The sequence below is a fragment of the Enhydra lutris genome, unplaced genomic scaffold, assembly GCF_002288905.1.
Source record: "Enhydra lutris kenyoni isolate GAN:26980312 unplaced genomic scaffold, ASM228890v2 scaffoldscaffold22, whole genome shotgun sequence".
Taxonomy (NCBI): domain Eukaryota; kingdom Metazoa; phylum Chordata; class Mammalia; order Carnivora; family Mustelidae; genus Enhydra; species Enhydra lutris.
The window spans coordinates 26,422,133-26,447,828 of NW_019154106.1; the positions used below are offsets into that span (position 1 = coordinate 26,422,133).

The 25,696-nt window shown below is 46.6% G+C and overlaps 1 protein-coding gene across 2 annotated transcripts in view; it reads left to right on the forward strand.

The window, feature by feature from the left end:
- The window catches only part of LOC111149863 (peptidase domain containing associated with muscle regeneration 1), a 69,709-nt gene that overhangs the window by 39,392 nt on the left and 4,621 nt on the right, over positions 1-25,696 (forward strand). The window contains exons 5-8 of one of the 2 annotated variants that reach the window (XM_022507167.1): positions 492-709; positions 2,495-2,602; positions 20,680-20,892; positions 22,627-22,693. In XM_022507167.1, coding sequence (XP_022362875.1) covers positions 492-709; positions 2,495-2,602; positions 20,680-20,892; positions 22,627-22,693 — 606 coding nt within the window. The remainder of the gene's footprint in view (positions 1-491; positions 710-2,494; positions 2,603-20,679; positions 20,893-22,626; positions 22,694-25,696) is intronic. The other variant, XM_022507168.1, reaches the window with a different exon arrangement.

Here is a 25,696-nt window from a genome sequence, read left to right on the forward strand (position 1 = left end):
ACAGCCTAATGGAAGAGATAGGCATGTCTGCATGTGCCTGCAGACACACACACACACACACAGACAAAATCAAGCACAGAAAATAAATTAAAATTTATATACCCATTATGAAGAAAACAGGGGATCTCCTTTAGAAAGCGTTGTCAAGGAAACCTCTTTGAGGAGAGACTATTTCCGGGGAGGCCTGAGGATAGGAAGGAACCAGCCTTGAACCTTGGGAGGAAAGTGACCCTGGAAGAGAGGCCGGCATGTGTAGAGATGTTCTAGATGGAATAGGGACTCTCTTGGCCCAGGCAATCACACACACACTGGTGTCCCTCTGCTAAAAGGAATTCACCTGACCTCACATTGTCCAGGCCCCTTCTTCTGTCCAATGAGGCCAGTGGCACCGCTCCTCTAAGACCTGTTCATCATCTGACCTTGAACTTGCTCAGGGATTGCAGGAGGGGCTGGAGCACACCCGTTCCCTGTTGTTCCCTCTCTGCCAACAGGTTCGTCATGCTGAGCCTGGAGTTTGACTACATGTGCCAGTATGACTACGTGGAGGTCCGCGACGGTGACAGCAGCAGCAGCCAGATCATCAAGCGCTTCTGTGGCAATGAGCGGCCAGCGCCCATCCGCAGCACGGACTCCTCACTCCACATCCTCTTCCATTCAGATGGCTCCAAGAATTTCGATGGCTTCCATGCCATCTTTGAGGAGATCACAGGTAAGGGCCATGGAAACAGATGTAGCATTTTAAGGCTGTGCTCCTGGCAGACGTTTCCTTTCTGTGCTCCACTCCTCCTCCCTGCTCAGCCTGATTAAAGCCCTCTGTGCTGGGTTCTTGGAAGCAACCGACATGTTGAAAAGGAAGAAGGAGAGGAAGGTGTATTTCAGAAATGTTCAGCCAGAGGCTTAGCTAGTTACTATGGATGCCTTTGTACACACGCTGGAGCAGAGGGAGGCCAGGCCATGTGTTCAAGGTCACAAAGCAGTTGGCTCAGCCTAAGGGGCCTCTCATGGTTAAGGGCATTAGCTTTGGAGCTCTGGCAGATGAAGCTGTGTGACCTGGAGTAAATTCTTCAACTTCCCCAGGCCTTGGTTTCCGAATTGGTGAGTAAGGAAGAAAGCAGATCCTGATCCAGTAAGGAGGTTCTGGGAGACGAAGGAGATGAAGAGCTTGGCACAGTGTCTGGTACATAGGACATGCTCCGTAGCTGTCCAACCACTGGAGTGCCCTGGGCCTCCCCCATTATTTGCAAAACAGGCATTAAAAGTGTTTCTCTTGGTGGTAAATGGCACTCACTTTGTGAGTAGCTCTAGGCCTGACTTGAACGCCTGCCCTGTTCATATCAGGAAGTAGGATCGGACCAAAATTAGCAAAATCCTAGGGAAGGACACTCAGCTCTCGCTATTCTGAGATTGGACTGGATCTGGCTTTCCAGACCGAGCTCAGGCTTCAAGTTCTGTTTTTTTTTTTTTTTTAATACCCAGTTAGGCATTGTAGTGGCATTTTGATTGCTGTGGCTTCCTACGGAAGGTAGGGTACCAAAGCCTCAGGAAAGGCAGTGACAGCATTGGGATGGGGAGGTATGGTTGGGGTCAACCTTCTGCAGCCTTGTCCTTTCAGCAGATGCCCCTCCCCACCCACCCCACCTGCCTTTCCCTTAGACTGTCTCCCGTGAGCACTCAGCCGTTGCTGCTCATCTGTGGGCCCACTGTCTTCAGAGGATGTCCCCTGTGGAGCTGTGCAGGCCTGAGGGTTCAGGTGGCTGTGATGCTGTGGTATGGAGAGCTGGGTCAGCCTGTGGCTGGTCCTTGCCCTTGGGAATACAGGGCCAGCCACAGATGGGTAAGGGCACACTTGAGGCACGTATGGGGATCCTGGTGGCAGTCAGCAAGGCTGGATGTCAGGGAAGCCAGGAGAAGCAGCAGTGGCTCACCAGCCTGTGACCCTGGGACTGGGAGGGTCAGGAGGGTCTCTTCCTCCTTGGAAGGGGGCTTCTCAGCCCCCGCCAGAGAACTTTGGGAAATGCTGGTCTGTGTTGTCAGGTAGAAGGTAGCACTTCCCGTTCCTCAGACACCCCGTTCGTGTGCTTATACTTGGGTTTTTACCTCAGGCTAAGGTGAACTCCTCCATACCTGCCTACCCAATCCCAGCCCTCAGGGTATGTATCCCACGCGTTTTCCTCTGCTAACCCTTTTCTCTTGCAGTCCTTATGGGAGGGGTAAAGGCGTGCCTCTGCCCTAATCACGTGGTATACCTATTTGTGTTGGCTTAGACTTTTCAGACTATAGGACCATACTTCTGGGGCCCTCAAAAATATCAAATAACGAGATACCTACCTGTTTTAGGCAGTCTCAAACAATGCTAATAGGAATCCAGTAAAAGAAAGTATTGTAAGATGAAGACTTGAATAGGCAAGCGAAAGACTCTGGTCAAGGCTCCGGGCTTGAAGAAGTTTACCTCACCACTCAATGACCCTGAGGGAAATTGTCTTTTCTCTTACAGCATGTTCCTCTTCTCCCTGTTTCCATGATGGCACTTGTCTCCTTGACAAAACCGGATCTTACAAGTGTGCCTGCCTGGCAGGCTACACCGGGCAGCACTGTGAAAATCGTGAGTATGCCTCCGGAGTGAGAGTTAGGGTGTCCATGGGGCTGGCATGGAGAGGGCTCTGGGAACTTGCGAAGCCTATTGTTGGTGATTAGGTTGGTCTGTCCAGGGTGGCACGTAATGTGGACAATCCCATCGAGGGTTTCTCGGGGCTGGGCAGCCTTTCTGACTCAGGGTGTCTGGAACCACCCAGGTCTTCCCACTGACATTTCCAGACCTCCCCTGCTGCTTATACCCCTCAAAAAGATATGACTTTGATCGCCTCAGATCATATTCAGAGCTCAAAAACATGGACAAAGGGCCAACAGGAGAAAGCCACCATCATAGAGGCTCCTGGGGCTCTCATCTGAACTCCCTGTCCATGGTGAGATCTGAAATTTGGAGGTCTGCCCCATGGAAGCATTCATAGACTCTGGGATGTTGTTGTGTGGTCTGAAGCCATTGGCATAGAGGAACTCAGCACTAACCGGAAGTCATTTCTCAGGGGTCTCTGGTAACCAAGCCTTGGATGTGACACATGTTCTAACAGAGATTTGAGACCTCACACAGATGTCATGAACTATAGCTCTCAGTGCAGAGGGAGATGGGCAGAAGAATGAGAAGGTTGAATCTGGGGGCAAGGCAAAGGAGGACAGATAAGAACCTAGGTAGGGTTTTCCCCCAGCAGATCCTGAGTGATGAGTGTGGGTGCAGGTGGTATATTAGGACACGGTCCCAGAGAAGCTGGCAAGGGAGTGGGGAAGCTGGGCTGGGAAGGGAGGGAAGCCAAGCAAAGGTGTGATTTCAGGCAAAATCCAGCCTCTGTGGAATCTGGCATGTAAATTACATCTCTGAGTGGGTCCTGGCTTTGTAGCAAGGCAGCTGGGCTTTCATAGCCCCCCTGAGACCAGCCAATGGCCAAGAGCTGCCCTGGGTGAGTAGGAGAACATGCCTGACTTCCTATGCATGTGGGCAGAGTGGTTCCAGTAAATCCCTGAATAATCAAAGAGATCTCAGGTGAAGGCAGTTGGAAGCAAAACAGTATAGACTGGAGGATGGGGAAGGCAAGCAGCATCTGAGGGCAGATCACCAGCAAGTCTGCTACTATCGTAACTATCATACATAGGTACTTTGGGTTCATCCTGTAAGACACCCTGGTCTGGTAGCATTCTATACTTCTCGCTTATTTTTCAGTCAATTTCATGACTTTTCCTTGTAAACAAGGCAGACGGAAGCCATGGTGTCACCAGTGTGTCCCCGGGTGTGTCACTGCATTCTTCTGAAAGCATCCCTTGCTTTGGCTTGGTGCAGCTGACCTGGTGTGGTTATGCCCGGTGCTTAGAAAAAGATGTTCTGCTTCATGGTTCCTGCCTTGTTTGAATCTGCTATGTTGTGTGCAAGGCAGAGAAGAGAAATGCTGCTTTCTCTTTGTTTTAAAAATGTATGTATAGAGCGAATCTGGAATCTTGACAATGGCAAATCCCGGGCTTTACCCTTTAAATTCAGAGGGAGAATAAAAGGAGGGGAGGGAGAGGCTTAATTTCTTGATGAACTAACTGATGGCACAATAACTAGAGCTTTGAAAAACAAGGTGAAATTGGAGACAAGTGAAATATCACCAAATAAGCCAAAATGCTTTAAGAAGCTGGGTCAAATCAGGGCAGGGGTAAAGAATGGGGGGGTGATGGCAGGGAGAGAAATTGATCAAAAGTTGTGACTGAAATATTAAGGAGTTGCTTACAAGTCAAACATTGACTTCTTAGCATTGTCATTCCATCCATAAAACAAAGGAAAACAAAGCAAACATGTAATGAAAAAAGAATGTAAAATGTGTTATTATGAGCTGATTCATAACCTGAGTCATGAACTGTCTCAAATCACTTTTGGTCTCAGAACACCAGCCTAGATGGACAAGAGAACTCCCTCTAGCCACTTTTTAAACCGTCACTCAAAAACCAAAATTCCCTTAGTGTCTTGAGGTTGTAACTAGGTGAGGGTATTGGTGGTGGATATCTGATCATTTGCTGACATTCATGTGGGGGACCAAATGTTTTATTATTTTTTATAAGATTTAGATTTGTTTTTCCTTCTAGGAAATTCAAAAGGAGTTCCAGCTAACTCAATGAGGGAAGCATCACGAAAATTGGCTGTGGCAGTTTACCTTGTAAACTGTAAACCAAAACCTTAGTGGTTTTCTAGAGTAACCTATTAGCTAGAAAAACAAAAGTGGGGGGGTGATATTTACTTTGTTGTTTTCTTCATGAGGATACCACTGAACTGGAAAAAGATCCCTGGAGGAAATTGCTTCAAAATGAACAAGAAACTCGAGTATTCTGGGATTCTCTAAACTTTGAAAAGCCCAAATTGAACCAGGCATTTGTTTTACAAAATCACTTTAAAAGCACCAAATCAAATATGAATTAGAATTCCATCTTTTATTGAAGCGATACCAGATCTGATAGGGGGAACTGCTTCATAGATGCTGCCTTAACGGTCTGCCCTCCCGAAGTCTTGTAGGAAGGTGGATGGATGTTCCTTTTAGCAGATAAAGGATTTAGCAGATAAAACAGAGAACACAAGTCACCAGTCCCCATCAGCTTCAAAACTCAAGGCTAGAATTTCACAGTTCCCATACTGTTCACTGCTTCCCAGACACGGTTCTCTCTAGCTGAACAATTGACAAGCTCTGGGCATGTCAGTGTGTCCCATTATCTAGTCCTCTCAAAGGACTTTTCCTCCCCAGGTAAGCTCTGCCTGTTGCTCTCTTCCAAAGAGAATCGCGATTCTCTGTCTCTTGATTTAAGCTATTCTCACTCTTTTCTTGGTATATATTTAAGAATGTGAGTGGGACTGGAATAGAAATAGATTTTCTGCTTACTTACAGAAGAAAGATATATGTTTAAAAATAATCAAACAGTCCAGCAATATATCAAATAAAAAAACACATTATTTCCCCTGACCCATCCTGGTTCCCAGTGGAATCACTGTTATTGTGGTCCTGCTGGACTTTTTTCTATGATGTGCAAATCCAAGTTGTTGATAAATCAGTATCTTAAATCACTGATTCTTTGTTGGGATTTTAGCTCCTATTCTGGCCCTCAGGGGCCTTTGGCAACATCTAGAAACATTGTCGATTGTCCTTATTGCAAGGTGGGGAGGCTACCTATGGCAACTACAAGGTGGAGGCCAGCCATGCAGACCCAGACCAGAGAGTTATCTGGCCCAAGTGTCGCCATGCCCAATTTGAGAAACCAGGTTTCAGACAAAAGTGGATTAAAGTATACAGGCAATTTTTCAACTTGTTGTTTTCGGTCCCCGCCTCATGGACATTTTCCCCAGGCCAGTCCATGTTGGCTTACTTCATTAAAAACAAGTGATTTTCTGAGTATTCCCCTGTAGGGATGTGTATACCATCACATACGCTCATCTAATCCCTTAAGATGGACTTGATCCCATACTTAATTTATTACTCTAAAGAAAGGAGCGATGAGTATCCTAACACCGATTTCTTGATTCATGTGTTAGAGGTATTTTTGTAAGAGAAATTTCTGGATGTTGAACTGTTAGTTCAAAGGGTCCATAGATTTAAACTCTGAAGAGGAACAGCCGAAATGGTCCCCAAAAGGCTTCACCAGTTTACAAGATGAGCTGTTATAATCACCGGTCCTCAAAATAAGAATCGGAACTCAGATTTGAGAGATGAGGGTCTCTTCTTGTCAAGTTGAGAATGGACTTATTTTCAAAGGAAGGTGAATGGGTCTGAGGGAAGGTCTGGTGCCCGGACTCCCTGGAGTAGTAAAGGAGGAGGAAGAAGCGACCTGCACAGGTCTGGCTCATTTGGTCATCAAGAGGCTGACGGTCCCCAGTGCGGTCCGTATTGCTGCTACCCCAGATCTCTCCTCCTGGTGTTTCCCAAGGGGGAGCAAACTTCCTCTGGTCCCAGGTGACCTCCTCTGAGAGCAAAAAACAGGGAGTTGGCCCCTCCTCAGCTCTGGGGCCAAGCTAGCCTCCTGCCAGCACCCTCGGTGACCCCAACCTCCCTGGGCCACCGTGTAAGGAAACACGGGTTTCCCCACAAGTTTTTTTTTTTTTCCTCCTCTCTGAAGTTTCCTGTTTCTTTGTATGGACACAAGGACAAAATAAGTTCTTGAGTAAATGGTGGGAATCTTGTTTTGTACCAGTGGAAAGCGAGGGATTCATTGCCCCGCTCCAGTTTCCATGTTGCCTTTGTTCCCCTGGCCCAGTTATCAATGCCTGGGCTTTCCCTTGCATCCTAATGAAGGACGATGAAACGGGCTAAATCTTGGGGCACAAAGCTCACACTGCAGGCTCTGACGCGCCTTGAACAAAACAAATCGGCTTCCACCAATTAAAGAACACTGGGGAATCCGGCTTCGTTTGGGGTTTGGAGCGTCAGGTTTCCCACTAGCCTGTCCCAAGGACTGGGAAGAAAGAGCCCCAGAGGAGGGGTTCACTTTATACTTTAGCTTCAAAGGGGCAACCGCATTTCTCATCAGAATAAGTGATTAGGAACTTCGGGGTTTTCATGGGAACTGTAACCCTGGCACAGTGGGAATGTGCCGAGGCCGCCAGTGGGTCAAGATCACCTCCTGTTGCAGACGGGAGATGACGGGCTGCAGCGGGATGCGCGCGGATTGTCCTAAGAGCTCTCAGGAGCGGCGTTGTAAACATGAACTGTGTCCTGGCTTTCACACCGTTCCAAGGGCCAGTCTCAGCCTTAATTTACGGAGGACAGGAGCCTCTTTGTCCGTAGTGGGATGGTATGTCCTGGGGTGAAGGGCTAGGGCTCTCTGGGCAGAGAGACCTGGGTTTGACTCTCAGCCTGACACTTACCAGCCAGATGACCTGAGCAGCCTGTTTCCCTCCAGTGGGCCTCAGTTTCCCCATTTATAAAGTTCAGAAAGGTAATACCACATATTTCTCAGAGCGTGTGTGGGGAACAGAATGAAATAATCCTTACATGTAAGGCGCTGAGTTGAGTCCCAGGAGCCATTACTTTTCTTTTTGGAGTATAGTTGACACACAATGCTTCGTTAGTGTCAGGTGTAGGACGTAGTGACTCAGTTTCTCTCTAGGTTATGCTAGGCTCCCTGCCACTGTAGCTGCCCTCTGTGACGGTATCACTGGCTGTATTCTGTGCCTTTCATCCCTGTGATTTACCCGTTTCCTACCTGGGAGCCTGGGTCTCCCACGCCCCTTAGCCATTTAGCCCATCCCCCACCTCCTTCCCTCTGGCCACCACCCCTTTGTTCTCTATGTTTCTAGGTCCGTTTCTGCCCCCCACCTTTTTAAAAAGATTTTATTTATTTATTTGACAGACAGAGATCACAAGTAGGCAGAGAGGCAGGCAGAGAGAGAGGGGGAAGCAGGCTCCCCGCTGAGCAGAGAGCCCGATGTGGGGCTCAATTCCAGGACTCTGGGATCATGACCTGTGCCGAAGGCAGAGGCTTTAACCCACTGAACCACCCAGGCACCCTTTGTTTTTTGTTAGTCATTTGTTTTGCTTTTCAGATTCCACATCTGAATGAAACCTCGTGATATTGGTCTTTCTTGGTCTTATTTCACTTGGCATACTATCCTCTTTCCCCTCCCCTGCTCTGGCCATTGAAAGTTTGGCAGAAAGTAGGGGATTCTCCAGACAAGGGGTTGGGGGAACAACACCAGTTTCTACAGACTAGATGATTATGACACACTTTTCTTGGGGTTCCAGGGTTTAGGAAAATTCTCCCCTCAACTTTCTCAGTTTCCTCTGTGAACTGCTTTTTGCGGGTCATTGCTGGATACTAAGTCTTGCTTACCATGGCACTTGGGTACAGGCAGGAAGGATCTGGTTTTAACAGGCAAGTAGACACCGCCAATGTCATTGTCATGAGGAATCGTAGATCCCAGGAGAAGACACCCCCACTGGGCATGAAGTTAGGGGAGCCTTTATAACCAGGCCAGCCCAGCGATGGGGCTGTAAGAAATGATGAAGGAGTAATGCCCGCATGGGACTGGATTTAGACACTCCATGGTGGGTTGCCCAAGCATCATGTTATCTGGTCGGCCTCCCTTTTTCTCATGGGGTTTTTCAGAAGTCCCTCATTTAACATGGGGTGGATTATATGTCTGTCTCCTGGTGGTCAGGTAGGAAACTGGTGCTCCAGACTATCCCTGAGATGTTTGATTAGAGGGACATGGCAACAAAGAGAATGAGCAGACTGGCTTGAGACGGCATGAGAGGTAGAGAGAGAATCCCATAGAAGGGTCCTGGGGAATCCGTAGCTGTTACCAAGTACTTGATAGCCCAGAGGCTTCAGAAATTGGAGGAGCCCCAAGAAGACTATGAGCTAATGGACAGCTACGTTTTCATATGCCTCCTTACACCCAAGCCTCCCCTCTACTTCCCTCCCTATCACAGAAATGAATCTCTGACATTCTTCGTGGTATATTTAGAGGGAGGCCATCTCATTTAGGTTAAGATCTGAAAAGCAAGAGCTATTACTGAATACAGCAGAGGCTGCCTTTATACAGGTATCAAGGCATTTGTTTGTTTTATAATTCAAAAAGCGTTGCCTTTTGGTTTGGGTCATTCCTTGCTGGGTGAGCCTGAGTCTGCCTCGATGAAGTCACATTTTAGCATTAACCCTGATGGGCTCCACGGGCCTTGAGCCTCTTAACAAAGCGTTGCTATACCCCATTCTGGGACGCTTGGTGCTTGGTATAGGACGGGTGCGTTTGGCGAGTCAGCAATCCTTTTCATTATGGATACCATCCCAGCAGATAATAAGAGGACCTGGGATGCTGCACTGTGAACTTTCCAGCCTGACTTCTCCACGAGCTCGGGATGGAGCACCCCTCAGACTGGCAAGGGCCAGACCCACATCGTTTTATTAAGAATTTCCTTCCACTCGCCTGCCCCTGACAGGGCCCTTTTGGCTTTTGCTTTGACAGCTGAGGTCACCGAGGTGAGACCTAACGCCGGAGGCAGATTTTATTTTGGTTCTGGGTGAGGAGGTAATCCATTAGAGCAGGGGCGGGCTGGCTGCCACGGAGGGAAGAAGCTGGAGGGTGCAGAGAGTGGGAGAACGTGACAGCAAAGCAGAGCGAACTTCTGCTGGGGACAAACATCCCTGCCTTCACGGATCGTGAGATGGACACCAGCCCCTTGACAGAAGCTAGAGGGCCCCCCGCTTTTCTCTAAAAGCTCCTGCCTCCCGGGGTGTTCACCACCTTCTGTCACCTTGCTTCAGAAGAGGAAACCTTCCTCTCTACAAAACAGAAGACATGTCTGCTGGCATCCAGGTACTGAAAACAACAACAGTAGTTTCTACCGTCTCTGTTCCCAGGGGAGGCCAGGCTGTGTGCTTTCTGTGACATTGTCTCATTTCATCGTTTCAGTGTCCCTACAGGGTTGGTACTGTGACCCTCACCACTTGACAGATCCATCGAGCCAAACAGTGTTGAGTGTCTGGTAGGCACGAGGCCGTGGGGAAATAAGGCAGGGCTATACAGCATATTTTTTTCCTTCTATTTGGCAGAAACATAAAACAACTCCAATCTCAGCCTTTCTCAAGGGTAGAGGAGAGGTCACGTACCACATGGTTCTTGCCACACCTTCCTCTAGGGAAGCCTTGGTGGTGGTGATGGTGGCGATGAGCATGACTAAGAGGGCAAAGTCTCTTGGGACTCAGATGGGCTCAGCAGCCCGTTGTCTCCATCCCCAAGGCTAAACAGAACACGATTGCCTTGTTCAAGCGATTTCCATGATTTCCATGCTGCGAAGTTCTTTTATTTTGAAAAGCTGACTATAAACGCTGCCGGGGGGGCATTTCCCCCAGTAGTCTAGCATTATTATCCACCTCCCACCTCATCCCCAGTAGCTGACTCAGAAACCTGAGATTAGGGGAAGACTGTCACCGGGCCAGCCCGCTAGGGGGAGGGCAGCTAAGTTTCTACCCGAATACATAGGTTACTCACTTACTCCACCAGATGAGGATATCAGGTTGATTTTGAACACAAGTAAAATGGCCAGTACTTTCTGAACATTTTTCAAAGTTGACCTGTCTCTTAGACACAGGCAGTGTCTGCTGTCTTAGTAAGTAGGCCATCCAAACACCGGAAAAGTGGTATCCGAAAGACACAGTGTACCAGGGGCCAAGGACAATACTGATTAAGATCAAATAGCTAATTATGAGCCTCGGCCTTCAAACTGCCACCACATGAAGAAAGAGCAATGTGTGCCACGCAAGCTAATTTCGCATGGATACGGTCTCATTCGCACCCACAGGGGGCTGGGTAGCATCAGGGGACAGCGTTCCATGGGCTGGAAAGAGATAAAAAGGGTTTGTGGTGGGGACTCCTGCTGGTGTCATTATGCCTGGTGGGGGAGACCTTTGTGGAGGTGAAAGATAATGGGTTTGGCCCAAAGGCGCTACACTCAAATATAAGCTGAACAGGAGAAGTGAGGAAGAGAGGGGGCCCACCCAGGGCTTGTCTCTGGGTGTTGCTCTCATGTTCATTCAGGTTTCTAGAATGAACAAAGCCCCAGTCAGAAAGTTAATGCCTTTTCCAAACAGAATGGAAATTCTGTCACAAACTGGTTCCTTGATTTTGGTGACCTGTGAGAATGGGTGTATACCAGAGTGTGCTAGGAATTGAGACCAACATGTCCCCATCGCCCAGCCCCCAAGACCAGCTAGGTAAGGGGTCACGAATTGTGTTGACTTTGGATCTGTTTCCTTTGCCAAAATTCTCAGATAATCTTTCAGCTCTTATTAAAAAGACAAAGTAGCACCCTGGTTTAGTTTTTTTTTTTAATCGGGGGGCTGTCTGGCTTCCACAAGTATTTCATTCCTAAGCATATCCAGAAAAGAAATGTATGCTTTTTGATGTGCAGTTTTGTAAATGACATCAAATCATTTCTGAAGACAAGCAGAGTATGAGTAATAGTAATTACAAGGAATCAAAATGATTTAGAAGCAGGGCAAGAACGAGCGAAAGAGAATATTCACACGAGGGTGTGAAATGGCGCTTCCATGTTTTCATCCAGTGAAATGATCGGCCTTGGCTGTCTCTGATTCTGAATTTTCTGGCAGCAAAGGCAAACAGAGAAATGCCTTAGATGGTGTGGCTCTCATTGTATATTAAGTGAAAGTGAACACAAGTTCAGCAGGAGATGCAAATATGACCCATTTTATTACAACCCCTATTCCTTCCTTTCTCCTTATCTGAAGACGCATGGGTGCTAGGGAAATGTTTCCCACTTCTGTCTTGTAAATAACAAATGTAACCTCTTTTTATACCAAATATTTCTAAAGGCTAGATCCTTCCACCTTCTGCTGCTCCTGAAAAAATAAAGGTAGCTGGGCTTTATTACACTTGTACCATTAACATGTATGCTGCCCCACTGGCTTCCAACCCCATACTCCTGTACTCTGCTTCAGGGTTTTCTTGGGCTCCCAAAGCCCACTGGCTCATGTATGTGGGCAGACAGGAGGTGCTGAGGAATTAATGTCAATCCCATCATCCTTCCACAAATGATTGATTGCATTTGGTGGGTAAAAGCTCCTACCCCTTGATCCTTGGGTAGGATAAGTCGGAGGCAAATTCCACTGTGTCTCTATGAGTTTCCCAATGGCATTGACCCTCCGTGGCCCCCCGTGGTAACTTTCTTGATAATGTGAACTTCCCTGTCTCATTACTGTTTGTCCTTCCTGGGACTCCCACCTAAACAAACTACTTGCATTCAAATCTCTGTCTCACAGCCTGCTTCTGGGGGAACTCAGCTTAAAGTACCTCCCAGAAATATCTCTTTGAGGGGCTGACTTCATAGAGGGCTGGTACTCAGGTCAGCTAGATCAGCATTTGGTTGTTTCTTTACAGTATTAGGTAAACCTTGGATCAGGGCTGAATAACATATATTTGGATTGCATTGTCTGAAGGACACTCAAAATAGGATTGTATTGTTGATTTTAGAAGATCCAGTGTTAGACCCGAGAATCGAAATCTTGCTCATTCTTTCATGAGCACTCTCTCTCTCTCAGTCTCTCTCTCTCTCTCTCTCTCTCTGTCACACACACACATACACACACACACACACACACACATACACACAAGTGTGTGTGCATAAGAACCGGCCCAGCTCTTTATTGGGTAGAGTGGCGGAAGTGAGTGGAGACTCCAGTGGTGTTTGTGAAGACAAGCCCATAATATTTCCTGAAGGACTTGGAATCTTCTGAAGGAGTTGAGCAAACTCTGCCGCCTAGCATTTTTCAGACACGGGTTAGAAAGTGTGTGGTCCCAACCTGAGGAAATATTCCTGGCCCTTCACTAATGGTCTCATCTTTCATAGTCATGCCGTTGATCAGCTGCGATAATGAAGGGGAATGGGGAGGTGGGTCCACTTCCTAAATTAGGGATAAAGAGCGTGGACTTCCTTTTGTCATAGTCGGTATAATTGACTGACCAGAGAGCACAAAAAAGTGGAGTTATTTGTGTGTACCGAAGAACCGCGTTTCCTAGAAATGTCTCCACATTATCTTGACATACTCTCAGATGTCTCCATCACCATCATGTCCATTCCCTGTAGACCTTCTGGACCTGCTCAGCTCGCCTACTTTCTATCCAGTATGAATCTTAGTGTACCCGTCAGGGGAGAGAAAGATGTAACTTTTCTTGCTTTATGTCAGTTTCGATCCAAGTCTAAGATCCATAATTCGGACTTGTGAGAAGTTCAGTCTGCTGTTGTTGGGGCCTCCTCTGTACCTTCGGGTTGTAAAACTGTTGCTGGTTTTACCCAGACAGCACCGAATCTTCACCTGGTGGATTCTGGGTCCACGCTGGTTAGCCTGGAGAAGCCTGGTGTCACAGAGCACCTGATCCCTGCTGGGGTGGGGTGGGGCTGGCCGGCAGCCAGAGCACCGTGGAGGCTGCAGGCTCTTCTGATGAGATCTGATCTCTTTAGATGCCCCAGCAATCATCCTTGTCAGGATCTGTCAGGAGCCGAAAGGCATGCAGAGCTTCATGCCCGGGACTGAGAAGACTCCTCCTCTGGTGTCTTGTCACCCTGCCCACCCCCCCACCAGGAGTGCCACCATGGGGAGGCCCAAGGGCCCAAGCCCTGAAGCCCAGGGCTAAGAAAATAGCACTGTCCTTGCTTAGTTTATTCCCCAGGCCAGTCACTGAGCCAAGCATTTGGGCCCAAATGATTTCTGAAAGGAGGTTCAAGATCGACCAGTGAGGGAGTTGGGGAAGCAAGATGGGAAAGAGGAGGAAACCAAGCAAGAGTGATTTCGACCCAACTCCCAGACTCAGTCCAATCTGGGGTAGGGTGCTGGAGAGTGTAAACGATGCCGTGAGGAACAGGAGTTGAGCTATTTATACACCTTCCTGTCGTCATCTATGGGCAACCCTGGGATGGGTATGAGGGGATGAACATCTTGGCGTCTTTCAGCTCTTCATATAGGCAAGGTGGTGCCCATGCCCAAGGGCAGTCTTCGAAGGTGGCAGGTGCCAGGTTCATGTGTAGAAGCTGACCTGGGGAAAGGATATGGATGAGGCACCAATAGCTTTCACTACAAGGGCCGTCTCGAAGCCCCCAGATATCTTTCAGTAAAGTGGCATCACAGCAAACCACCTCATCTCGTCACCTTGAGAAAAAAAGAAGACAGTTAGAGAGTCGTTTTTTAAATGTTTATTGGAAACAAGAACGCACCCCCCAAGTACTATTTCTGTTCATGAGAGGGCGTGTAAAGGCTTGCGAAGCTTAATGTGTTGATGTCCCCGGGCTGGGTCCTGAAAGGACCAGGGTAATGTGCTATTATTATTAACCCTGGAATATTTTACTTAGCAAAGCAGCAGCTGGGTTCTCCTTCAGGCCAAGGGTGCAGCTCCTTAACATACCCACTTGGCTTTGTGTGAAAACATCCATCCTGCTGGGGAGAAAGGAAGCATGAAGCCCTTGAAAAATCAGGTAGAAAGGAATCAAGGATCTGTTTAATGGGGAGACACAAAGGATTCTAAAAAGAGAACCCACAGGGGGAATAGAGAGTTTTTGAAATCTAACCCTGGGGAGCAGGCTTTGATGAGATGCAGGTGGTCTGAGGACCCAGCAGGTCAGCATCTAAACTGGGAGAGATGGGGTGCCTGGGTGACTCAGTGGGTTAAGCCTCTGTCTTCGGCTCAGGTCATGATCTCAGGGTCCTGGGATCGAGCCCCACATTGGGCTCTCTGCTTGGTGGGGAGCCTGCTTCCCCCCCCCCGCCCCCATCTGCCTTTGATCTCTGTCAAATAAATAAATAAAATCTAAAAAAAACCAAAAAACCAAAAAAACAAAAAAAAAACGGGAGAGAAAGAGATGTGCAGAGGAAGTCTTAGAATACTGTTTAAAAGCATCCTTGGAGAGTGCACAGCTTTGGCAAGTACGGGAAATAAATGAGAGGGAAGAGGAATGATGCCTGGTAGAGGTTTGATACAAGAATACAATTTTAAGGCTTCATTTTGCAGGATTAAGAGAGATGAGTGTTCAGAGACTGTGGCTGATACTCGGAAGTCTAAGTCAGCACCCTGAGTCCAGGTCTGGAAGCCCATCATGCATAGACATTACCAAGAGGCCAGAAAATAGAGTGGAATATTTGATTTATTTAATTGATTGATTGGTTGGTTGGTTGATTTTTAAACTATAGAGATTTATTTTCTCACAGTTCTGGAGGCTGAAAGTCTGAGATCAGGGTGCCAGCATGGTTAGTTTCTGGTGAGAATGCTCCTCTTCTTCTTCTTCTTCTTTTTTTTTTAATTTCTTTTCAGTGTTCCAGAATTCATTATTTGTTTTATATCCAAATAGACCCAATAATAGCACTTTAGATTTCCTTGTGGGTTTTTCTTTAAGGTGTATGAATTTGGGGAATTGATTTTTTTAAGGCTTATTTATTTTTATTTTAGAGAGAGAGTATGAGCTGGGGTAGGGAGGCGGGCCGAGGGAGAAGGAAAGAGGATCCTCAAGCCGACTCAGTGATGAACCCGGCACAGGGCTCAATCCCAGGATCCGGAGATCATGACCTGAGCTGAAATGAAGAGTCAGACACCTAACACTGAGCCACCCAGGCACTCCAAGGAATTGATTTTTTTTTTTTAAGATTTTATTTATTTGACAGAGAGAGAGAGAGCACAAGTAGGCAGGCAGGCAGAGAGAGAGGGAAGCAGGCTCCCCGCTGAGCAGAGAGCCCGACTTGGGGCTCCATCCCAGGACCCTGAGATCACGACCCGAGCCAAAGGGAGAGGCTCAGCCCTCTGAGCCACCCAGGTGCCCCGAGGAATTGATTTTTAAAAGAAGTTGGGTGCTTTGTAAATAAAGGCAAACAGGGGTAAAGGAGACTACGTGTTATGTAAATTATTCCTCAAAACCAGCCCAGCCTGCTGAGTGTTATTATCCTGTTTTACCGACCAGAAAAGCAAGGTTTGGAGAATTATGTAATTTTCCCATGCTCTGTTTCATGGGAGAACCAGAACCAGAATGAATGCATTTTACCCTTTACCCCTTCCATCTACTAACAAGTATTTATTGAAGACCTACTGTGTACTTACTCTGGACACTGGGAACCAAATAATTATTTGAACCTGTGTCTTCTGATTCTGGCAGCCGTTCTTTGTCCCCCAGAGTCTAGTGAAAGAGCTCATTCCCATCAGAGCTGGAGAGAAGTTGGATTACTCTATGATGATGGTAATGAGATGCCCACAGTGTGGAGGGTACGGGAACGTCAAAAACCGTGCATAGTAGACTGAAGGCTAGGTTTATGGGCTGAGCAGGGAGGACCCAAACCATTTTGACTGCTACTTTAAAAATTGAAAATAACGAATGACCACAAAAAATAATAAACAACAAAATTTTATGGTTACATGTTCTGATTATCAAACAGGGGGAAAAAGTATAAAAAGGCAAAAATCATTTTGATGTTACAAGCTGGAGATAATGACTATAATTATCTCAAAGTATGTTTCTCCCCGTCCATTTTTCTCCCAGCTTTGGCAGCTTAAAATTTTTTTCTCTGATTTTGGCTTTTAGCAGTTTTGGGTAATAGGTCTCTGTGCAGTTTTCTTCACATTTCCCTGTCTTGGGATCTGTAGGTGGATGTCTTTTATCAGTTGGAGGGACTTTTTCTGCTGGTTTTACTCCATTCCTTTTTCCTGGAATGTCAGGTACATGCTTTTATTAACCTTCTCACTGTTTCCTTACATATTCCTGTACATTTTCCACTTTTTAAACTCTTGGGCTTCATTCTGAATTCTTTCTTGTAAGTTATGTTTCCGTCTATTAATATGCATGAGCTGTATGTGATTTGCCGTTCTACTTACCCACTGAGCTTTACATTTCTGCCATTGTCACGTTGCAATTCTAGATTGCTCCTTTGGTTAGTTTCTAAGGTTTCCAGTGTTCTACTGAAGTTCTCAGTTTTCTGTTTTATTTCCTTGAGCATGCTCAGCATATTTATTTTCAAGTAGTGTCTGACAACGATAGCATCTGAATCCTTCCTAAATCTCTTTCTCTTGCCTGTGTTTCTCTTAAATTTTAGCCACATAGTTTTTTATTTTTTTTTTAAGATTTTGTTTCTAAGTAATCTCTACACTTAATGTGGGGCTAGAATTTAGAATCCCGAGCTCAGAATCCCATGCCCTTGTGACTGAGCCGGCCAGGTGCCCCAGCTGCATAGCCTTACCTTCCATTGGACCCCAACTCAGAAGCATCATTCGGCACTAGGAAGCAATAACTCAAAATCAAATAACAGTTCTCCATTCTAAGATCTCATTAAGTTTAAGGTGCACTGTTGGTTTAATCATAGCTTCTCTGAGAGTTGGAAGTAAAGACGTGCTGCATGAAATGTACACACGTAACCTCATTTCAGACATGTCTCATTATAAAAGAGTAGGCATCTAAGAATTCTAGAAACAGGGCAGAATTCCCCAGCCTTGGGAAGACTTGTTTATACATCCTGACTCAGTTTCTCTTTAAGTTTCTTTTTAAGGCCTCATCAGGGAGAAAGACAGATAACCTGAATTGTCCTAAGGCTTTGTTACCTCCAAAGTCTTGTAAACTCTCCAGCGTTCCTGATGGTTAAACCCATATTAAACACAGTTAGCAATAGGATCCTCAAGAATTCTGCACTTAGGAAACATAGGGCAGGAGCCTGGAGGACCATAGAGTCCTTACTTCCAAAAGAAGGAAAGCCCATTTCTCAGGCTCACAGTAGAAGGGATTGCTTACCTTCTGCTGAGGCCAGCGTGGCTGGAGTGTAGTTTATTCTCTTTCAGTATTTCAGGACTGGCCTTGAGTATCACCAGAATTTTTCTTAGCCATGAGCTCTGGCAAATAAAACTCAAAATGGAGGAGGAACTCGGCTTGCATTGCACAGAGCATAGCTCTTTGTGAGGTTAACTGACCACAGAGTCTAGCCCTGCCTGGGCCAGGCAGCAGGCAGGGGCTGTGGCCAAGGGAAGCCTGCAGCCCCTGGGCCAGCAGACGGCCACTTCTCAATGGCAGCTGATTATTGCCATGTGGCCATACAGACCCAGGGTTGCCAGATCTGAATTTTTTCAGAAGCCAGTAATACAGATTTTTATGTGCAATCTCCTGGTTTTGATGTTGGCAGTGAATTCCATTTTCTAAAACTTGCAGGTATGACACACCATGTTTCTGAGATGGTTGCAGCTGTGGGCTCCTGCTGCTTGTTTCTGGGCTACGTGTTCAGTATTCAGTGAGCCTCTGCCTAAGAAGGTAGTCCAGGGGCACCTGGGTGGCTCTGTCGGTTAAGCAACTGATTCTTGGCTTTGCCACAGGCTGTGATCTCAGGGTCATGAGATTGAGCCCGATGTGTAGGGCTCCATGCTTAGCATGGAGTCTGCTTGAGATTCTCTCTATCCCTCTCCCTCTGCTCTTCCCACTCATGTGCTTGTTCTCTCTCTCTCTCTAAAATAAATAAATAAAACCTGTTTTCAAAAAAGAAGGTAGTCCCATCACTGAAGCAATATGGAATGCTTTCTCCATTCTCTGCCTCTTCCCCGCCCCCACATCATAGAGACTTTTCTGGAGTACTGGGCTTTCTCTGTACACTTGAAATTTCAAAAAGTACATTGCCCTCCCTAGGCCATGTTGGTATTTTGGAAGACTCCCTCAGTGAAGTCCATTTTTTACAATTAAAATGGGGTTCTGGAGTTTTCCCCCACCATGGAAACTGCTCATATTAAGTAGCCCCAAAGCACACAGGATATCATTGAAATCCTTGGCCACATGGTCTGTGGACAATCACAGAGTAGACAAACCAGTAATTTGGTTAATATCAACAACCTTGCCAAGTTGCCCATGGGGAAATTTACTAATTTTTAGTTCTCAAATATTTTAGAAATGTTATATGGATGGAGATTCTTTTCTTGCCTGGAGGCAAGCACACACGTTGCTTAAAAGGTAACAGGGCAGTTATGGGAAGAAAAGCATGTCAGAAGCACGATCACATTGCTTGGGGACTGTTTCACAGGGATGAGACTGTATCTTAGAAGAAATGATTAAAAAGAGACCAGGGAGCCTGACAGCAATTGGTACCCAAACGCAGTAATTAATGACTGAATTCCTCCGGGGTCCTACTCTGTGTCCTTAGGGCGTAATAGTCACCATTGTGCCATAATCCATTTGAGAAAAATATGTTATCCGATGGAATCTTTTTTATAAAGATTTTATTTATTTATTTGACAGAGAGAGATCACAAGTAGGTAGAGAGGCAAGCAGAGGGGCGGGGGGAAGCAGGCTCCCTACTGAGCAGAGAGCTGGATGTGGGGCTCGATCCCAGGACCCTGGGATCTTGACCTGAGCTGAAGGCAGAGGCTTAACCCACTGAGCCACCCAGGTGCCCTATGTGAGGGAATCTTTCCAGGATTTGTCTAGTATCCTGTTCAGTGCTCAGAATAGCAGGTGTTGCCTCTTCTACTTTGTGTGACTGTCCAACCTGAGTTAGAGAATAGAAATGCCTTTGGGGGACACCTGGGTGGCTCAGTTGGTTAAGCGCCCGAATCTTGATTTCAGCTCAGGTCATGATCTCAGGGTCATGGGATCGAGCCCTGGATCAGGCTCCATGCTCAGCATGGCGTCTGCTTGAACTTCTCCCTCTCCTGCCCATCCCTGCACTCTCATGTCTCTCTCTCAAATAAATCTTTTTTTCTTTTAAAAAATAAATGTCTTTGTAATGAATATTGTTAAACATTTAGAGGGAAAGTGTGTGTACTTGGAGATCAGGGGAACTTCTTGGTATCTCTGAATTTCTATCATCTGGTTTTTTTTTTTTTTTTCTTTTAAGATTTTACTTATTATTTGACAGAGAGACACAGCAAGAGAGGGAACACAAGCAGGGGAGTGGCAGAGGGAGGGGGAGAATCAGGCTTCCTGTAGAGCAGGGATCCTGATGCAGGGCCTGATCCCAGGACCTGGGATCATGACCTGAGCCGAAGGCAGATGCCTAACGACTGAGCCACACGGGCGCCCCTCTATCATCTGGTATTTTTGAACTATACATTTCAGCACACTTGTGTCTCTGAAGATGAAACATAAAATCTAAATTCATTTCGTCTATGCAGCCTTGTCTCTAGTAAATTCTGCTTTCTGGGTACAACACAAATAGGAAACTGACGACTCTAGTTTAATTGCCCCAGCTTTAGGGAATGAAGGAGATAATACAATGACACTGGAAAACGATCATCCCTGTGTACTGATTGTAAAATCTAGGTGCAATGTTTCTGCTGTCCAGGCCTGCCCAGCTCCCACAGCTCCAGAAAGAAATGAACAAGACCACAGGAGAGTTAGTTGTGTCGAATTTATTTATATGGGGAATGAAATACTTCTTGATTTAAGAATAGATCGTTAAAACAAGGGGACGACATGTCTAACACATACATTTTCTGTTACGAGTTTTTTCTTGCTGATTCCTCTGGGCACCTTGGCTGCCAGGCTCCACATCGCTGCATTTTTAATTCAGTGAAACATGAAAAGATCCGGTTCTAAAATGGAATGCTTCACACTTTTAATAGTTCTTTATTTCTCTCCCTTTTATTTTCTCTTTTAGTCCTTGAAGAAAGTAACTGCTCAGACCCCGGGGGTCCAGTTAATGGGTACAAGAAGGTAACAGGAGGCCCTGGACTTATCAACGGGCGCTATGCCAAAGTTGGCACAGTCGTGTCCTTCTTTTGTAATAACTCGTACGTTCTTAGTGGCAATGAGAAGAGAACTTGCCAGCAGAATGGAGAGTGGTCGGGGAAACAGCCCATCTGCATAAAAGGTAACGAACGAGTATTTGTGACATAGATGGAGTTGTTGGACCTCTTGGAAGCTCCCTACATGTGTGTGAGCCCCTGAAAAAAATGCCATTCCCTCTTAGGTTCTCACTGGAACCATCTATGACTCCAAGTGGAAAGCCATCCCTGAAAACATATGCTTCTCTTTTGGACCTCCAGAAGACCTGCTTCTCCTAATCACAGCTTCTCGCTGTGATCAAGAAGAGTTAGAAAATTATCAGAGCAGTTTAGAAAAGATGACAGGGCTGGGTTTTATCTACGTAAACCCAAGGTCAAAATCGAGGCCATCAGTGGGGTCCAATATAGCTACATTTATCCACTCTCTATGAAATAGGAAGTTGGCGCAGGAAATAAAAGAACAAAACAGGCACACTATCCCTGCCAGCCTGCGTGGTGGGAGGTTTAAGATGTTAACATAAAGAAAAACATCTTACTAAGATGGCAAGACCTCCAGCATTCAAGGCAGAGTTAGAGGAAATGAATGAGCAGTGTGTGTTGAGAGAAAGAGATGATCACTATTGCTTGAAATAGGGACAGTTGTATGCGGCCTGTGGGGGCCAAGCCAATCTGGGAGGTGGGGAAGCATTCACAAGAGGTGCAGAGCAGCTGGGACTATGTTCCTGTCACAGAAGACAAAGGAAAATAAAAGGTATAGGCAGAAGTGAAAGGATCATGGTAAACTCAAAGTAGGGCCAACAGGGATTCCGGGAAGTAGATTGAAAAGGTTGGTTTGGGACCAGAAAACATGGAACGTTGTATAGAGAACCTTCAAACTTACCCCTTGGCGGTGGGGATGCATAGTTTCTTACTGAACCAGGTCAACAGCCCCTGTATTTTGGGGGCAGGTCACAAGTATCTGGCTGTTTCCTAGGAAGAAAAGCATGTCCTTGGCCTAGATTATCCAGATAATTGCCTTAATCCTCCACTTTCCCTTCTGGGTGTTTGTCAACAACCCAAGTCATGGGAAAAGAAAAGAAAGAGGAAGGTTTGTGAAAGGAATAAATCACTTTAGACTTTAGCCAGAAGCGACCTTCCTCCTCACCAACACAGACTCCGATTCTTGATTTCATTAAGTATGGAAACGGTGTTTCATATGTCCTTGGAGATTTTTGTCAACTCTTCTCTTACAAATTAATAACAACCAAAGTTCTCTAGTTTGCTAATTAGACGAATGTTGGCCGCTTGATTGGGAAAGTGAAGAAAGAGACACTTCAGCAAAATTAAGCCTGGGCTTTGAGGTGCCCTCAAATGATCATTAGGAGCCTCGATTTCAGAGGAAGGAACTAGAGGAATCAGCTACCCAAGACTACCCAAGATGACGCTGCCATCTGGTCTTAAATGAGAGCCTTGTAGTTCCCTGTGTTGGGCTCTATTTTAGAACCTTCATTTTTTACTGTGACTCCACCTTCCATCCCTTCCATCAAGTTCACCAATGCCATTTGTGGGAACAGATAGTCCCACAGCCAAGGTTTCACCTCACCCGGGTGGAGTGGCTTTTCAGAAGTGCGTCCCCCATGGGCATTGTTCAGAGGGGGGTGTCAGTTTTGACAAAAGGCAGTGAGCTCTTTCGCTAGGGAGCTTTCCACACCCGCTGGCATACCTCCCCTCTGAGACCTCTGGTGGTGTCCAGAAAGGGCGGTCAGGGATGAATCTGAACCAAATGAACGTGAGCAGTTAATATGGCAAAAGCTGATGCCCTCTTGTCTCCTTCATTCTAGCCTGCCGAGAACCAAAGATCTCAGACCTGGTGAGACGCAGAGTTCTTCCCATGCAGGTTCAATCAAGGTGAGGTCAAAACACCTGAGCTCTGGCTCCAGGGCGAACGCCTTGAGTGTGTCCCCTCCCGCCCCCTTTCCCCCACTTGTGTTTGGCCAAAGACAGTCTGAGGTTTCTTAGGGACACTCAGCGCTGACTGCTCATGAAAGAATAGGGTTGTTAGAGGGAGGCTGATGAGCCAGCTGCCTTTGGCCAAGAGGTAGCAACTGCTGGAACCTGGACACGGTTCACAGGATCGTGGGAAAGTAGGTGGCTGGTGGGACTCGAGACCTGAAGATGATCCTTGAGGAACTGGGTTTTAACACTTGAGTCTTCCTGAAATTGCTCTGTGTTTACTAGGGCAGCTTCTAGGGAGATGGCCTTCCTGCCCTGTGCAACCAGCTCTGGCTCAGGAAGATGTTGGTGGTAATCAACCAGATGAGGCAGGTCGCTGGCCCCCAGGAACTAGAGACAAATGACCACCCCTGATGAGGGAGGAGAGCCCTCAGATATGCCTGCCCAGACTTCCTCCTGGGAAGACAGAGGTGGGGACCACTGGGGGGGCAGAGAATCGGCCCAGTTCTATGTCTTCTCTCCTCATTTTGTGGAAGAAACTATTTTCACCTCATCTCCTACTATTCTCTTCCTCACCCTCTACTCTGGCCCTGCAGGCGGCCCAACTTGTCCCCTCCCCTTCCCCCCACAGCACTGCTTCAGAGCCTTGGCCCTTCTGTCCAGACCCCACTTCCGCTGGTTTTAAAGTTTTCCGCTGGTTTCCGCTGGTTTCCGAGGTTTAAAGCCTTGCTCTGTCTGCTCCCTGCTCGGTGTCTACCTGGCAGAGAGACCTTTTCTGACCGTCCTTTGGAAAACAAGAACCACCCCCAAATGTTGTAGTACCGGTTAATGTTTTCTCCTTTTACACTTCATATAAAAAACAAAGCCATCATCAACCTCAGAGAATCAATCAATAAAAAGAAGGACAGTAATCCCACCCGGATGCTGACTGCAGAGCTGTCTTCTGGGCTCTCGTATTTGGTGAGCCTTAGGTCTCAGATTCGCTCTCAGCCCTACCTGTCGTCTTACCTATGGGTTTTTGTTGTTGTTCAATTTCTATCTCCACCTAACCCCACCAAAATAAGTGTGTAAAAGTTATAAGTGCAGGAACGTTTTCTGTTTTGTTCATGTTCAAGTTCTGGGGCCAAGAGCAATGCTTGCTGCAGAGGAGTCACCCCCCCCAAAAAACACAACCACCCCAAACAGTGAATGAATGAATGAATGAATGAATGGGTTTGACAAATAATGGCTCGAGACCAGGTTTGGGCTCTCTTAAGCACTGTATTTAGTATTCTTTGGCAAGTTCCTGATCTTGCTAAGCCTTTAGTCTCCTCTTTTGAAAACTAAGGGCAATCCCGATAACGCCCATCTCTGGGGATTGCTGTAGGGATTAGATGCGGCAGGCGGAGCGAGCTAGCGCTTACTGCGTGTTTGCTACATGCCCGTTCCTCCTCTTAGTGCTTTGCAACTGTTTGCTCGTTTAATCTTTCCTGCAACCTCTGAGGTAGGGTTTCTTACCAATTTTAGTACAGATGGATAAAGTGAGGCTTGGAGAAACTCATTAACTCGCCCAGATCACATTGCGGACTGTAGATCCAGGATGCGAATCCGGGATCTTCATAGTGTTCAGGGTCTTAGGCACTAAGCTACTTCCCAGCCCGATGGAAAGGCTTCAGCAGAACACTCTCACAAGTGAACAGCTGTGAGTAGCAGCTTTTGCTTTCAGGAATGGTCACAATGAATCCCAGTGATTAGAACCGACCCCAGCCAAGTGACCTGAAATACTCCTAAAGCAGGATATTCATCAATCCCTTACCTTCCCCTTGGATATTTCCTTCTATCTCTGTCTTTCCCATTTCAGGCAGGGCATTTCCTTGGGAACAGTGACAGTGGAATACAAATTCCGTCTTTTCCTGATCTTTATAATTTGCTTGGAGGTGGACTCCTCAGTAAGTGGGATGAACTGTTCTTTCCAACAACACATCTTGTAGAGGAGCCCCTGAATACTAAAAGACCACTGCACTTTGCATTTTTTTTTAAATTTTTAAAATTTATTTTCAGCGTAACAGTATTGTTTTTGCACCACACCCAGTGCTCCATGCAGTCCGTGCCCTCTCTAGTACCTACCACCTGGTTCCCCCAACCTCCCACCCCCCGCCCCTTCAAACCCCTCAGATTGTTTTTCAGAGTCCATAGTCTCCCATGGTTCACCTCCCCTTCCAATTTCCCTCAACTCCCTTCTCCTCTCTAACTCCCCTTGTCCTCCATGCTATTTGTTATGCTCCACAAATAAGTGAAACCGTATGATAATTGACTCTCTCTGCTTGACTTATTTCACTCAGCATAATCTCTTCCAGTCCCGTCCATGTTGCTACAAAAGTTGGGTATTCATCCTTTCTGATGGAGGCATAATACTCCATAGTGTATATGGACCACATCTTCCTTATCCATTCGTCTATTGAAGGGCATCTTGGTTCTTTCCACAGTTTGGCGACCGTGGCCATTGCTGCTATAAACATTGGGGTACAGATGGCCCTTCTTTTCACTACATCTGTATCTTTGGGGTAAATACCCAGTAGTGCAATTGCAGGGTCATAGGGAAGCTCTATTTTTAATTTCTTGAGGACTCTCCACACTGTTCTCCAAAGTGGCATTTTTAAAGCAATTGTAATGGGAGGCTAGGTGACAAGGAGCCAGGTGGCTCATGTGGATGAAAAAGCAAGCCTATAACTTGGTTTTAAGGATCTTTCTGGAAGACAGGCTGCTGGAATGCAGATATACCTATCTCCAGCAGCCTGGTCACCCAAGGACCACAAAAGGCAGTGTAGTCTTTCAACAGATGGACCAAAAGATGAGCTAGCTGGTTTGCCAGTTCAGAAGCTCCTTGAACCGCAGACCTTGTTATAAACACAAGCTAAAGATTCATTGAATGAAATCAATGTGGATGGAACGTTTGCTCTGAGGGAAACACTGAACAGA